Raw genomic sequence first — 15,936 nt, forward strand, 5'->3', positions numbered from 1 at the left:
GGCCTGCCTTTGAAAGTCAGAGGAGTTCTTGTACGAGTCCCTTCTGCCTTTCCATCAGGTGGGAACCAAGGACTGAACTCAGGTCATCTGGCTGGATCATAGGCACCTTGCAGGCCACATAAAAAGCTATTTTGGAAAATACCAGTAGCCCCAGAAGTATTGAATACTTGAGTCATCTAGCAAACACTCAGTAAGGACCTCCATATTGTACAAGCCAACCATTCAATAAGCAATAAAAAATAAAATATTTAAGTACTGAATGTCACAAGTATTCTTGGTAGACAAAAGAAAGGCATCTGGGTCTTCAATTCTATCCCACTGATCCACCTGCCTGCCACTGGACCAATACCATGCAGTTTTTATCACAATTGCTCTGCAGTACAGCTTAAGAAATGAACCCACACACCTACAGTCACTTGATCTTTGACAAAGGAGCTAAAACCATCCAGTGGGGAAAAGGCAGCATTTTCAACCAATGGTGCTAGCTCAACTGGAGGTTAGCATGTAGAAGAATGCAAATCGATCCATTCCTATCTCCTTGTACAAAGCTCAAGTCCAAGAAGATCAAGGACCTCCACATAAAACCAGATACGCTGAAACTAATAGAAAAGAAAGTAGGGAAGAACCTCAAGCACATGGGCAGAGGAGAAAATTTCCTGAACAGAGCACCAATAGCTTATACTCTAAGATCAAGAATTGACAAATGGGACCTCATAAAATTGCAAAGCTTCTGTAAGGCAAAGGACACTGTCAACAGAACACAACGGCAACGAACAAATTGGGAAAAGATCTTTACCAACCCTATATCTGATAGAGAGCTAATATCCAAGGTATACAAAGAACTCAAGAAGTTAGACTCCAGAGAACCAAATAACCCTATTAAAAAATGGGGTACAGAGCTAAACAAAGAATTCTCAACTGAGGAATACTGAATGGCTGAGAAGCACTTAAAGAAATGTTCAACATCCTTAGTCATCAAGGAAATGCAAATCAAAACAACCCTGAGATTCCACCTCACACCAGTCAGAATGGCTAGGATAAAAAACTCAGGTGACAGCAGATGCTGGAGAGGTTGTGGAGAAAGAGGAACACTCCTTCGTTGCTGGTGGGATTGCAAGCTGGTACAACCACCCTGGAAATCAGTTTGGCGGTTCCTCAGGAAACTGGACATAGTACTTACTACCAGAGGACCCAGCTACACCACTCCTGGGCATATACACAGAAGATGCTCCAACATGCAATAAGGACACATGCTCCACTATGTTCATAGCAGCCTTATTTATAATAACCAGAAACTGGAAAGAACCTAGATGTCCCTCAACAGAGGAATGGATACAGAAAATGTGGCACATCTACACAATGGAGTACTACTCAGCTATTAAAAACAATGAATTTATGAAATTCTTAGGCAAATGGATGGATCTGGAGAATATCATCCTGGGTGAGGTAACCCAATCACAAAAGAACACACATGATATGCACTCACTGATAAGTGGATATTAGCCCAGAAGATCGGAATACCCAAAATACAATCCACAAACCACAAGAAACTCAAGAAGATCCTTCTTAGAGGGGGAACAAAATACCTATGGAAAGAGTTGTGGAGACAAACTATAGAGCAGAGACTGAAGGAAGGACAATCCAGAGACTGCTCCACCTGGGAATCCTTTCCATTTTTCAATCACCAAACCCATACACTATTGTGGATGCCAGCAAGTGCTGGCTGATCGAAGCCTGATATAGCTGTCTCCTGAGAAGCTCTGACACTACCCAACTAATACAGAAGTAGAGGCTCACAGCCATCCATTGGACTGAGTACAAGGTCCCCAATGAAGGAGCTAGAAATGACCCAAGGAGCTGAGGGTTGCAGCCCCTTAGGACGAACAACAATATGAACTAACTAGTACCCTCAGAGCTCCCAGGGACTAAAACTCCAACGAAAGAGTACACTTGAGGGGACTCATGGCTCCAGCAGCATGTGTGTAGCAGAGGATGGCCAAGTAGGTCATCAATGGGAGGAGAGGCCCTTGGTTCTGTGAAGGTTCTATGCCCCAGTGTAGGGGAATGCCAGGGCCAGTAAGCAGGAGAGGGTGGGTTTGTGAGTGTGTGGGGACAAGGGCTTTTTTCTTTTTTCTGGAAGGGAAACAGGGAAAGGAGATATCATTTGAAATGTTAATAAAAAAATAAAAAACAAAACAGGGGTAAAAAGGCATCCAAGACTGTCTGCACCTTTTCATCTTGCTGACTGCTAAGTGAATTATGCATTACCTGCCCTATTTCTCTATCTTTAAAATGCTAATGTATTTTCAATTACTGTTGACGATAATGATCAAAAGTACTTTGTACGTTCTACTTAAAAGGCTTTATTTCAGAAGCACTGTACTCGAACAGTCTTTCTAGAGGAACAAGACCATTCTGTCTTTTGAGTCTGGCACCTTGGTCCTCACATATTGTGTCTAAAAGAACTCTTTAATCCCTCCCCTGCACCAAGCTGTCTGTCCTTTCCTCTGTAGCTGTTCAAAAGCACACTAAGATATATAACCATTCAAGAAAAATCTATCATTATCCTACCAATATAATCAATGTATTTTAATAGTAACTAATAATTGTGTCTTCAGCTGTGTCCATAACAACATACCTAATGTTCAAATAGTTGCTTACTTGGTATCTCAGTATTTATCAATTAGTGCATAGTTAAATTGGCTCATTAAGTGTCCCTCATTAAGTGGGACAATCAAAGAGACTTTAATACAAATACTATAGCTTTCTCCTACCCGACCTAGATTTAATTATGGTTCATTATCTTCTTGGTTCATATATACATATATATATATATATATATATATATTTATATGCAAAAACATTGGCCTCAAGCTAATGGAATGGATAATTTTATCTCCATAGCCATTTCATGTATGTAACCACTTCAATTACATACAATGCCTGTTCAGAAAATAAAAATATCTAAGATTAATCAAAAGACACACAATAGGAAAGTAGACTTGACAAAGAAAATTTACAATCTTTGAAAAAGATTTATAAATCTAAATTCCTCAAATCCTAGACCAAAAATGGATTTTAAACTGTATGTGAAAAGATTTTTTATTTTCTTAATAAGCAAATGATATATGCTTACTAAAATCCTGCTGGATTATGGAATGCTACCAAAATGATAGTTTATATTGGTATCATTTATATCTTATACAACCCAGGACCATCTGCTGTAACAATTTTTTCAAACCATATTTTTAATGATGGTTCCTAAACACTTTAACCTCCTTTCTAGCCCACCACCCAGAAGAGGTAGTAGAAAAGAAGAAAGGATGGGGGGGCAAGGAATGGACCTGTTTAGAAAGGTTCTTTGGAGCAGATCCCATCTGTGCAGTTCAGTTCACAGTCAGCAGTGGCAGCTTGGTCCATTCACAAACTTCATGGCTACACCAGCAGTCCTGTTCAATAGTGTCAGGACAGCAAACAAGAATCAGCCACAATGGCACTACCCAGCAGAGACAGCCAGGCCTCAGCCTCAGCACTAGTCAGCAGGAGGGACCAGAGCCAACAGGAATGCCAGGAAACGTTCTCAGTTGTGCCTCTCTCAGCGAAGATGAGTGACGACTCTAGACCAATAAGCACTGTACAGCAAGCCAAGTTCAGCCTCAGCCTCTATCACTGTCCTTTGAGTCCTTTTAATACTCCCTCCAAACATCATGTGTCCTCCACAGGTCTTCCTCATCACCTCAGCACGTGTGTGTCTCAGCTGACGTCACTCTGCCAATCAGCCCAAGTCTGCTGAAGCAGCAAGAAGCCACGGCACACCACAAGGTTTTTGGTGCATTTCTTTACGGAGTCCTGACAAATGGAGCTCAACTACACAATGTAAGACGGACCAATACATGAGTGTCTTTGTCCAAGAATCCTTTATCATGTGTCCTTTCACATGCTTGCTTTAGCAGAACATCCATTTACCCGTGTTTGTTTCAGTGAAACGTTTCTTCACGAGTCTGCCTCAGGCTCTCATCTGTGTCCACTTCAGGAAAACACTCCTTCACGTGTCTGCCCCAGCAACACACCATCCAACACAACCTCTCCAAAGAACCCTTACATTTCCACTTCAATCTGCCCTGGGGGTGGCACTACCAACAGCAGGAAGGATCGTACCATAGCAACCATTAATCAAGAAAATGTCCCACAGACCTGCCTACATGCCAATATGATTGAAGCATTTTCTCAAGTGAAGTTCTCTCTCCAAATGCCTTTAGTTGGGTCAAGTTGACAAAGACCTAACGCAGGACAAAGGCAAAGAGATGCACCACTTGAAATACGTGGCAGGAAAAGACAAGAAACGCCATAAGCAGCAAGGAAGGGCCTAGAATAGCACACAATAGCAATGATATCAATCAATAATGGCCAGGATGATCAGGAATAGGCGAACAAATATAGCTAATATGCCAGCTCATTTCACATTTCACATTTTGGAAACACGAGTATTGTGTTGGCTTGTGTGTTTTGTTAAACCCATTTACTTAGGATGCTTTTCACACAGCTGTGCCTGTGAGACTGGCAATTGCCTAAGCCTCTGGCCATGCCTTTGGGGGGGTTATCTTGATTTCACTACTTGCTGTGGGCATGCCAACACCAATCCCTGATTGAAATCCTGGCCCACCCAGGTAGAGAAAGAGCGCTCGCTGAGCAGCAGCAGCAGAGCAGCAGAGCAACAGCACCCAGCGCTCCTGCTTCCTGCCTATGAATGTGATGTCATCAGCTTCTTCTGGCTCCCAGCATTCTGACTTTCACACCATGATAAACTGAACCCTCAGCTGTGAATCACATAAGCCCTTTCTCCCTTAAATTGCTTGGTCAGAGCACTTTATAAAGGCAACAAGGAAAGCAACTAAGACAACAGTCAAATGAGAAACAAGGTGGGGCTAGACGTGAACATACTGTGTACAATCTCCAGCACTGCCAATAATTAATTAACTAAAGTGAAGAAGAGCTACGGTTCACTAGAAAGATTAGTCATCCAATTCACTCTCGAACAATTAGAGACTGTACTAATATTTATATATTAATAATTTACCTCCACTAATATAAACTAGACAAGTAGTTTATATTACACAATTATATATTATATAATCGTGTAACATACTATGTATTATATATTACTATGTATTAAATACTATGTTAACCATTATATAATACTATATATTATACGTAATTGTATTATATGTTATATTATATAATAAGCAGTTTATATTATAAGCCAAAGAATGGAAAGATTAACAGAGAAAGAAACAAGAAAAGCATAAAATAGACTGTCATTATATACAAATAATAAATCTCCATTTACAAAAGGAAAACTATCAGAAATATTCAATAAATTATGAAATATGATCATCATTTGCAAACTTAATAAAATTATCTGAGACCAATTTTAAAGAGAAAAGTAGACAAATAAACTTAAAAGACTACAAATAGTTAACAAACATCTTTGTAATTTTTCTCAAAATAAATGTTGGGAAGAAAAAAAAAAAGCCAAGATTGAGTTCCTTGAAAACTTCCAGGACTGATGATGCATCATTACGAAACCAAGCTTACCCATTTCTAGCAGCGAGATGAAGGGGTGTACAGCCTGAAATATCTTGGTAGTTAGGGTTTGCTCCTTTCTTTAACAGAAGGACCAAGCATTCCACAGATCCACAGCTAAAACATCATAAGAGACAATCAGACACATTCAACAAACAGCCATACTAGGCAAAATTTAAAAACAAAATCTATCAAACACTGTTTTTTAGGGTCCCAATTTACCTACCACTTAACTCATAACAAAAATGAATTACTCTCCACCTTCAAAATGTTAAATTCTACTATAAACGTGGGTCCAAATAAAGTAAAATGAACAATTAGTTTCTGAAAGAAACAAAGCAATACTCTTGACTTTCTCGCTTTCCGGGAGCTAGTTAATCATGAACAATTAGTTGCAACACTGCTACCTAAATCCTGAAAGGTAGAGTGGTACCGGTCAGTCAGTATCACACTGTGGATAAAATGATACTCCCACCTAGGTAAGCAGCATAACCTGCTGAGTTCAAGCATCCACCATGCCCCTTTTATCCCTCACAGTGGTAAGGTAAAAGAAATGTTGGTGAATACACACGATACACATATCTAGACAACCCCAAGCCTCACCTAAAGCAAGCTACGAGCACATGAGCATGAGGCACCAATTCCATCTCAAGGCTAACAACTCATGAAGAGCACAGCACAACGAAGGCTAAACACGGCATCCTTAGCTGCCGACCCACATCTCTCCCCACAGCTGCTGTAGGCACTGAGCCAAAGCTCCCACCCTCACTCCAGACCAGAGTGTACTGTCAAATATTTCAAGCTTACTTTGCTGCAATGTGAAGCAAGCTTCTCTTCACACGTCCAAATGCATAATTGACATCAAATTTTGAATTTGATAGGAGTTCAGAAACAGACCTATACCCCCAAAAGGAAAAAAAAAAAAAACTGATGATATATAAGTAATAAAAACATTTTTAAAATGTAGTTATTAATCCCAACAGTTCTCTATCTGAAGAATGACAGTCAATACAACACTGTTCAAAATCAGCAAAGAGGGTGAGAGGGGCTTGGGAGGAAAAAAGGAAGGAGGGGAAAGAAGGGCAGAATCAGGTAAGGGAGGAGATGGAGGAGATGGACAGAGGGTCAGGAAATTGAACAGAGGTGTGTAGCAATGGGGGATGGGGAACTGGGGGTAGCAACCAGAAAGTCCTAGATGCCAGGAAAGCAAGAGCCTTCCAGGACCTCATGGGGTTGGCATTAGCTGGAATATCCAACAAAGGGAAGGGAGAACCTGTTGAGACCATATCCAGAGGTTAGACATGGCCCCCTGGTTGAGGGATGTGGCCACCCACCCATCTTCAAAATTTTAACCCAGAATTGCTCCTGTCTAAAGGAAATACAGGGACAAAGAGTGAAACAGAGACTGAAGGAAAGGCCATCGAGAGACTGCCCCACCTGAGGATCCATCATCCCATATGCAGACACCAAACCCAGACACTATTGCTGATGCCAAGAAGTGCTTGCTGACAGGAGCCTGATATAGCTGTCTCCTGAGAGGCTCTGCCAGATCCTGACCAATATAGATGTGGATGCTCACCGCCAGCCATTGGACTGAGAACAGGGTCCCCAGTGCAGGAGCTGGGGAAGGACTGAAGGAGATGAGGGGACCTTATCTGGCATTGATGGGAGGGGAGGTCCTTGGTTCTGTGAAGGCTTGATGCCCCAGTATAGAGGCATGTTAGGGTGGTGAGGCAGGAGTGGGTGAGTGGGTGGGGGAGCACCCTCACAGAAGCAGGGTAAGGGGGGATGGGATAGGGGCTTTGCAGAAGGGAAACTGGGAAAGGGAATAACATTTGAAATGTAAACAAATAAAATATCCAATTTAAAAAAATCATCAAAGAAAAGCATGATAGCACAAACCTAAGAAGCAGTGCCTCCTCACCTGTGCTGATCGGCCATCACCATTGGCATTAATGTGTACACAGCAGTCTCATTATCTGAAGAAAAAAATGAACACAAAAAGAATTCAGCTATCTCCCGCTTTTACAATAAGTGATACAATTAGTGTTTCCAGCTGTACACAGAAGTGAAGAAGTCCAACAAGGCAGAACACCAAACACACTGCATATTTCATGACAACACAGCATTTCTCATCTCCTTTGCTGTTTATGCCTCCTACACTGCCACAGAAAGCTTGGCTTAGGTATAAGGCAAAATGGGAGAGCTAGTATCTCCTGTAACTTTAACAAGTGACATTTTATTTCCAAAAAGATGGGATTTTTAGACATGCTTTTGGACATGTTAAGCATAATTAAAGAAATTCTTTAAAGTTAAGGAAATTTTAACACCCCAATTTTAAATATTAGGGTATTAAAAGATATGTATGTGCTAAAATAATTCTAAAATCTTAGCTATGTGCCAGGCTTAGTGGCTCTACACATAATCATAGTACTCCAGAGGGGAAGGCAAAAAAATTAATACTGCTCCAGGACAGCCTGGGTAACACCTTTTCTCCTCCCCCACCCACCCACCCATACCCCCAGAAAAGAGGAGGGAAAGGGGTATGTTTAAGAGATGGCAGTAGAGATGGTAAAAACAAATATGATATGAAAATGAAAGGAGGAACACTGGCGAAGGATAGGCTTAACAGGGATAAACAGCAGGGAGATGGGGGACTGGAGAGGGAAGTGGGGGGCAAACAAAACCAAGTATGTGTGAAATCGGAAAAAGTAAAATAAAACCTGGACAAATGGAAAAATGTCTCAGGGCTAAAGAACGTCCATCCAATGCTGTAGGGAAGAACCGGCGTCTAGATCCTGGTACCCAAGTACAGCACACAGCTACTCCAGTCCAAGTGATCTATCTGGCCTCTTCTTCTGACCCTCATGGTCACCGAAACACGAATACAACCACACTCACACAGACACCGACAGACAGACAAATAGAAAGACAGACAGATGAATAGCTTTACTAAGGAAGAAACCTTAACTACATACTTACTGCTTTACATTCTTAAGTCTTACATTCATATGTTTCTAGATAAAAGTACAAACAATGTGCCTCAAAAGTTAAAAATCAACATCTATGAGGCTGGGAAGATGTCTCTGTGGGTGAGGATCTGAGTTCTGAGCCCGGCACCCCATGAGTGCACCCCATGAGTGTACACGGAGCCCTCAGCACTATCAGACACAGACAGCTGCTGGGGGTGGCAGTCTACCAGCCAGTCTAGCCAGGTGCAATGGGAGACTCTTCTCACAGAAACAGGGTGGAAGACAGTGGCCTCTGTGCACATACACCACACACACACACACACACAGACACGCACGCACGCACGCACGCACAGTATCTGAGATGCCACACTGCCAGTGTTTATAACTTATCTTTTTTTGCATTACTAACGGTATCATATTATTTTAGAAATTTTAGGCTTATACCAAGGTAGCTCCTAAAAACTACAATGGAAAAAGAATAAATTTACAGTAAATACCCCAGCACCTAGCACTTTAACAGTAATAGGTAATATCATTAGAAATAACTCCTACAATCCACCAAAAAGGCTATATTCCCCAGTATGTGTGACCTCACTTGGCTCATCAGAAGACACCAGACAAAACCAAGCAACAACGCAAAATGCATGAGCAGTCCTTACAGTTATCAGAAGAAGCACTAGGGAGACTAAAGAACCCAGCTAAACGGGATGCAGTATCCTGGGGTACATGCTAAAGCAGAACTGGATGCAGTATCCTGGGGTACATGCTAAAGCAGACAACAGTGAGAGAGCTAAAACTTTTATCCAGTCTGCAGAATAGTTCAGTGGTATTGTACACATGTTAATTTCTTAGATTTGATAACTGTACTATGGTAGTACAAGATGCTGAAAGGAAAGCTGAATTTTCTATAAGCCTAAAACAGTCAAAAATGACTTTTGATTACGATACATATTTTTCTCACTGTGATAAAAACAAACACATAACATTAGCCATTTTCAAGTAAATAAATCATTACTAGTAGCAATATTCACATGGTCGTGCAACAGAGTTCAAACTATTTCTACAAGTTTTTGAAGATATTATGTCTTTTTGGTTTTTTGTTTTGTTTTGCTTTGTTTGTTTGTTTGTTTGTTTGTGATAGGGTTTCTCTATGTAACAGCCCTGGCTATCCTGGAACTTCTATGTAGACCAAGCTGGCTGTGAACTCAGAGGTATGTCTGTGTCTACCTCCCAAGTGCTAGGACTAAAAGCATGCACCACCACACCAGGTCTGAGACATTAAATCTTTAGAGATGAATCAGCTAAATATAATGTGCTGGCCATGAATACTGACTTCAACAAACCAACCTGAAGAGCTGAGGTGCTGGCCATATAGACTGCTTACACAGCCTGAGAGAAGCCCTATGACCCTGAGGTGCTGGCCATGGTAGACTTACACAGCCTGAGAGAAGCCCTATGACCCTGAGGTGCTGGCCATGGTAGACTTACACAGCCTGAGAGAACCCTGTGACCCTGAGGTGCTGGCCATGGTAGACTTACACAGCCTGAGAGAAGCCCTGTGACCCTGAGATACTGGCCATGGTAGACTTACACAGCCTGAGAGAAGCCCTGTGACCCTGAGATGCTGGCCATGGTAGACTTACAAAGCCTGAGAGAAGCCCTTTAACTCTGGCTTTGATCCCCCCCCAACACATATTTTTGAAAGAGAGAAAAATAAGCATGCACTGGTAAGAACAATTAAAAAAAAACTGCTAACTGTATTTATGCTGACAATGGTATTATGATTATGTTTTAAAAATATGTATTAAGAAATATAGGACTGAGTTATATATAGGGAACTTATTACCATTTCATCATTTTACTATTTGTGAGTATAAACATAAACACCAATTGTTAATCAACTTTCCAAATTCAGTATGCAGATATAATTCTTCAACTACAAAATAATACTTTAATAATCTAAACATATTATCTTTCTTTTGGGGGATTTGGATGAGATTGGATCTCAACAGGCTGGCCTTGAATTCTTTCTATGTAACCAAAACTAGCCTCCTGCCTCCACCAAAGGCATCACTTTAAAAACCATATATGAGAGATCCTTTACATCACAACTGCCTTATAAAATAGACACTATGATCCCTATTTTGCCCCTAAACAGCCAGCTAAACAGTGTAACGTTGGCATATAGGTGATTGATTCTAGAGCCCCAACAGTCCATATTACATAGTAGCCAGTGTCCTCTCTACACAATACAATTCTCTTCTTAACATATGCACTATATATTGTATCCATTTCTTTAAAATGCTAATTGCACTTCAGTAAACTGTTGCCTCTAACCACCAACGGCCATCATCAGGACTGGAAATACTGTCCTAAGTTTCTGTGACATCATGGCATTCTTTCTCACACTACCCACTTGGACCTTCTCAACCATGACAATCCCAATTAAGTAACCGCATAACAAACTGTCGGAAACTGGTAATACCTGTACTTGTGACCCTAAATGCTTTAATCATGACAGTACAAGCCTAGCAGGACGGCACACCTACAATCTCAGCATTTGGAAGGCCTTGAGTTTGAAACCAACCTTTCAGTACCAGGGTGGCCATGGCTACACAACGACTCTGTCTCAAGAAAACAAAACAAATTAATGCACCCAACTTAAGTGAGCATTAGTGAGCATCAGAAGGTTTGCATTAATATTTATAAAGCTTTTATCTATATTAAAATTTGGATATGGATCTTATATTTTTAAGTTACACCAACCTTATAAAAATATAGATCACAACCAGGCATGGTACCTCATACCTTTAATCCCATCCAGCACTAGGGAGGCAGAAGCAGATAGAGATGGTCTACATAGAGTCCCAGGACATCCAGGGCTACATTTGGTGACCCTACTTCTCTCAAAGCTAGACAGATATGAATAGACAGAGGATGGTTGGACAAACAGATGATAGATCACAAACATTAAATGTAAGGACAATAAAAATAACAACTATAATGTTAAAATAAGACTATTAGCCCAGCGTTGGTGGCACATGCCTTTAATCCCAGTACTTGGGAGGCAGAGGCAGGCGGATTTCTGAGTTCAAGGCCAGCCTGGTCTACAGAGTGAGTTTCAGGACAGCCAGGGCTACACAGAGAAACCCTGTCTCGAAAAAATAAAAGAAAATAAGAATTTAAAAAAAATAAAAATTTAAAAAAAAAAAAAAAAGACTATCAAAGGGCTGTTCTTTCCGAGAATGCAGGCTCAATTCCTAGCACCCACAGGGTGAATCACATTCTCTAACTCCAGATCCAAGGGCTCTGGCACCATTGTCTGTCCCCCACCAGCACAGAAGTGTAGAATGCATACATTTAGGCAAAAATACCTAGATGCATAAACTAGGAGACTAAGAAATACTATACTAAGAATATTTGTTCTCGGATACTTCCTTCTCCACGTTCACAAGGATACCTTGAAAAGTAGACATAGAACACTTTCTAGGGGATGAGAAAAGCAAACAGGTTGGCCACTTTTATTAATATGGTTTTAGTACTGGGAAAGTGTTCCTAGTCACTGTACATTAGTTCCTCTTTAAACTTACAAGAGTTCTCTCTTAAGCCATCTTGAATGGAAGCTGTATATCAGAACCCTCCACTCTCACTCCTGGATTTGTCCTTCTCCTTTACTGCCTGGCAGGTTTGGTTTTAAGTTCCAGGATTTTTCTGCAGCACTTGTCCTGCCTGAACCTGGTGATTGCACCTCGCTGGGGTGAGTGGCCACAGACAGCTGAGCCATCAGCCTGTCCTCGCTGCACCATGCAGGTGACAGCTTCCTTCCCGTCTCAGCTCCTGGATTACTTTTCCCAATCCGCCGGCCTCTGTAATGTCCTCACACAGCCTGACCCTCCCCATCCTTTCCAATAGGCACAGACTGAACATCAGACTTCTGTGTCAGCCCTCTGAAAAGTGGGAAAGATGTATCTTCCTCCACGTGTGAGAAGGACACTGAGATGCCTTTTACACGTCTTGCTTTGGTCAGAAGTCACAACGAACTTCAATTTGACTGCTGCTCCAGCAATGACCACAAAAGGGGTTAGTCGTCGTCGTTGTCGTTGTTGTTTTCAAAGCTGGCAGTTATTCTGACCATGAATCAAATATATATGCTAAAATGCACTCAAATTCTATGCTATTAAACAAACTACCTTCAATGTAAATATAACAGTTTACTTTTCTCCACATAGTGCACAAGACACGTGAGCCTTCTAAAGCTCAGAGAGGCCACATCTCTGACATAATTTCATTGCCTTCCCCTCCTTTTCTTCCACATTTTTGTTATCCTTGCATGGAATGAGTCAACCACATCACTAATAGTAATATAGGGGCTCTCTCAGTATCCCAGTCAGTACATGAAGTATCTATTCGTGCTATACAACTATGTTAATTTTAGGGTAAAAGCTGATTAGAAACATACGTTAACAATTTATTCTAATTATAATTAGATATTTATTGACTGTTAAATTCTACAAAGCAAAAAAAGGTTATTTCTTAATTTTAGAAAGATCTTAGCTCTTCTGTTCAGGTCTTTTTTATTATTATCAGTGTGCTCCAAAGCTTGCTCATGGAGGCCAGAGGACTCTGGTATGGTCAGTTCTCTTTCTGTCTTTACATGAGGTCTAGAGATCAAAGTCAGGTAGTCAGGTCTGGGGAGGGGCAAGCCCCTTGACACACTGACGCACCTCATCGGCTTTCTGTTCAGCCTTAAAATGCAACCACAATAACTTGTATTTTTTAGAATTCACTGAACATGATGATCTACCTGAAAGAGCCAAACTAAGAGAATTCAAAAAGATTCAAAAAAACAAAAGAAAATTGAAAGTGAACAGATTCACTGTAATCAAATGAAGATTTGTAATCAAAGGCATGTGAGCAATATGCCATTTTTGCCTAGCAACAAGAGGAAATACTTTTTTTCTTTTCTTTTTTTTTCTTTCCAAGACAGGGTTTCTCTGTGTAACTCTAGCTGTCCTGGAACTCACTCTGTAGAGCAGGCTGGCCTCGAACTCAGAAATCCGCCTGCCTCTGCCTCCCAAGTGCTGGGAATAAAGGCGTGTGCCACCACTGCCCGGCGGAAACACTTTATTTTTAATTGTAATCTTCAAGTCTCCAAGCACTCAGACTGCTGACCAGAACTTCCCAAAGAACAGGTTAAGACACTGATAATTAGAAGTCTTTCAAATGTTGGTTGTATAATTAAATCCTGCTCCTCTTCTAAGAACAAACCCTAAGGAAACAGAAGACTAAGTCTTAAGGACAAAGCTGTTCTTCATAAAATCAGTAAAAAAATTCAAATTTAAAAAAGCAAGTTTTATCTCATTCATCCTACCAAGTCCTGCCAAATCATTAAATATATTTATGGCTACACATCCATGATGTTTTCTAAACACGAAACAAGACACTGTGTGAAATATGTTAGGTAAAAATGCAAAAATATTGTTTACTATTGGGAACAGAATGACAGATTTCTCTTTATTTTTATTATCAATTTTTCTACAATTAAAATATATGAAATATATAAAATATTTAAAACCAGGAAATATTATCAAAGCCTTTTATACCATATTTATGCAAAATGCTGGATACAAATTAGCAATACAAATAGCAATGTCAATAACCTACGCACACAGCCTTCATCAGCTGTTATCAATAGATAGCATGACGTCAGAAAATACATGAAAGCAGCCCCTAGTGAAAAGATTCACAGGTGGAAATAAAAAGTTAAAGCTGACATTGACTTCCTGAAACTATGATTGTTCTAAATCAATTGTTTCATCCTAGCAAAGTAACAAATAAAATTTTTTGAGAAACAGTTGCCACAAATTTTCTCTACTCAGAATCATAAAAAAATAAAACTTTTCCCAAAAAAAAAAAAAAAAAAGTATCCCCAAACTCAATAACTCCACATTTCTTTTCATCACTCTGCTTAGCTAACTAAAACGAAATTTGGGGAATGGAATAAAGCAAACTAAACAGAGCAAGGTAGGCGAATGCCTAGAACCCAAATTCTTGGAAGGCTGAGGCAGGAGGCTCTAAAGTTTGCAACCAGCCTGGGTTACAACCCTAACTGCCACGTCTCACTGCCCCTAAAATTAGTCTGATTTCACGAGGCACCTAACAACGCCCCCAGCGCCGCCCCATCTCCTTTATTTGGAGTTTGCCAAAGGAAAAAGTTCGAAACAGAGCTTTTTATTCCTGTGTGAATTCACCCCCAGTTCTCACCCAGCCCACTCAACCCAAGTCTGCAGGACTCAAGGAGGAAGGCAGGCGAGCCTACAGCAGGAATGCCCGCCACACCAACAGAGCTTCACAAACACCGGTCTGGGGGCTGACCACCTTTGTCTGGGGCCGAAACAGAGAGGCGCCCCGTATTAAAAATAAATGCTAGCCCGCCTACCTCCCCTCTGCAGCTTAAGCAAACCCAGCACATCCCGAGCCCGCGCCCGAGCCCGAGCGAGGCGCCACCGCACCCGCTCCCAGCGCCCGGCCGGACCCCGCGGGCATTTCCGCCCGGACCGAACCCCACCGGGCAGCCCGTCCCCGCCCGGCCGGCTACCCCGCGCCCGCGCCTTCTCCCGGCGCCTCACCCTCGGGCAGCTCCACGGTGCGCGCGCGGCGCAGCGAGCGCGTCAGACGGTTGAGCTGCTCCATCGCTCTCTCCATCCTCGGCGCGGCCTCCGCGAAGCCCCCGCCGCGCCCGCGGCCTCCGCGACCCGCGCCCTACATCCCGGCACAGGCCGGGCCCGCGGGCGAAGGAGGAGCGAGCTCGGTCGCGGCCGGCGCTCGGGAACGCTAGGATGCGAAGCCGAGTCAGTCCGCCGCACCGACGGCTGCCAACCAGACAGCGCCGGGGTGGGCACCAGCCGCCGCCTCCGCTCGCTCGCTCGCTCGCTCCTTTCCTGCCGCGGCCCCGCTTCCCTCCTGGGCTCGCGAAGCCTTCTGGGAACTGTAGTTCCGAGCTAGCTGGGCCGCACTCCCCAGTGGAGCCCCGCCTCTATGGCCTCTAAGGCGGTGATCTGTACGTTAGGCTGAGCAATTTGTGGAAATACTTTCTGGGCTTTTCACGTTCTTCCCTCCGAAGTTGTACAAGCGCATCCTCCCTCGGTTCTAACTCACTCCAGCAAAGCACATTACAGGATTTCAGTTATTCCTAAATTCATCACCACCAAGCTAAAATACATACACTTGTTACAAACAAGTTGACTTAACTATCCTGCTTGCATATGTAAAATTTGAAGAGTAAATTCGAAACTCAAATTCGAAAGCAAATATGTGGATTTTTTTTTCCTTTATTGTGACCTAACAGTGCCTTAATTATTTGTTTCTCTTGCTGAGTACA

At 42.0% G+C, this 15,936-nt stretch overlaps 1 protein-coding gene across 3 annotated transcripts in view; it reads right to left on the bottom strand.

The window, feature by feature from the left end:
• Hace1 (HECT domain and ankyrin repeat containing E3 ubiquitin protein ligase 1) overlaps positions 1 to 15,734 on the bottom strand; it is a 124,295-nt gene extending 108,561 nt beyond the window's left edge. Inside the window, exons 1-4 of one of the 3 annotated variants that reach the window (XM_031348530.1) lie at positions 15,185 to 15,734; positions 7,508 to 7,562; positions 6,391 to 6,480; positions 5,596 to 5,700 (exon numbers count right to left, since the gene is read on the bottom strand). Coding sequence is in view for 2 of the 3 variants with exons in the window: in XM_031348528.1 (XP_031204388.1) it covers positions 5,596 to 5,700; positions 6,391 to 6,480; positions 7,508 to 7,562; positions 15,185 to 15,260 (326 nt within the window). In the remaining variant the exon portion in view is untranslated. Of the gene's footprint in view, positions 1 to 5,595; positions 5,701 to 6,390; positions 6,481 to 7,507; positions 7,563 to 8,306; positions 9,276 to 15,184 lie in introns of those variants that run through there. The other 2 variants (XM_031348528.1, XM_031348529.1) reach the window with 2 other exon arrangements.
• Positions 15,735 to 15,936: the final 202 nt, after the last annotated feature.

The sequence above is a fragment of the Mastomys coucha genome, unplaced genomic scaffold, assembly GCF_008632895.1.
Source record: "Mastomys coucha isolate ucsf_1 unplaced genomic scaffold, UCSF_Mcou_1 pScaffold3, whole genome shotgun sequence".
Lineage (NCBI taxonomy): Eukaryota > Metazoa > Chordata > Mammalia > Rodentia > Muridae > Mastomys > Mastomys coucha.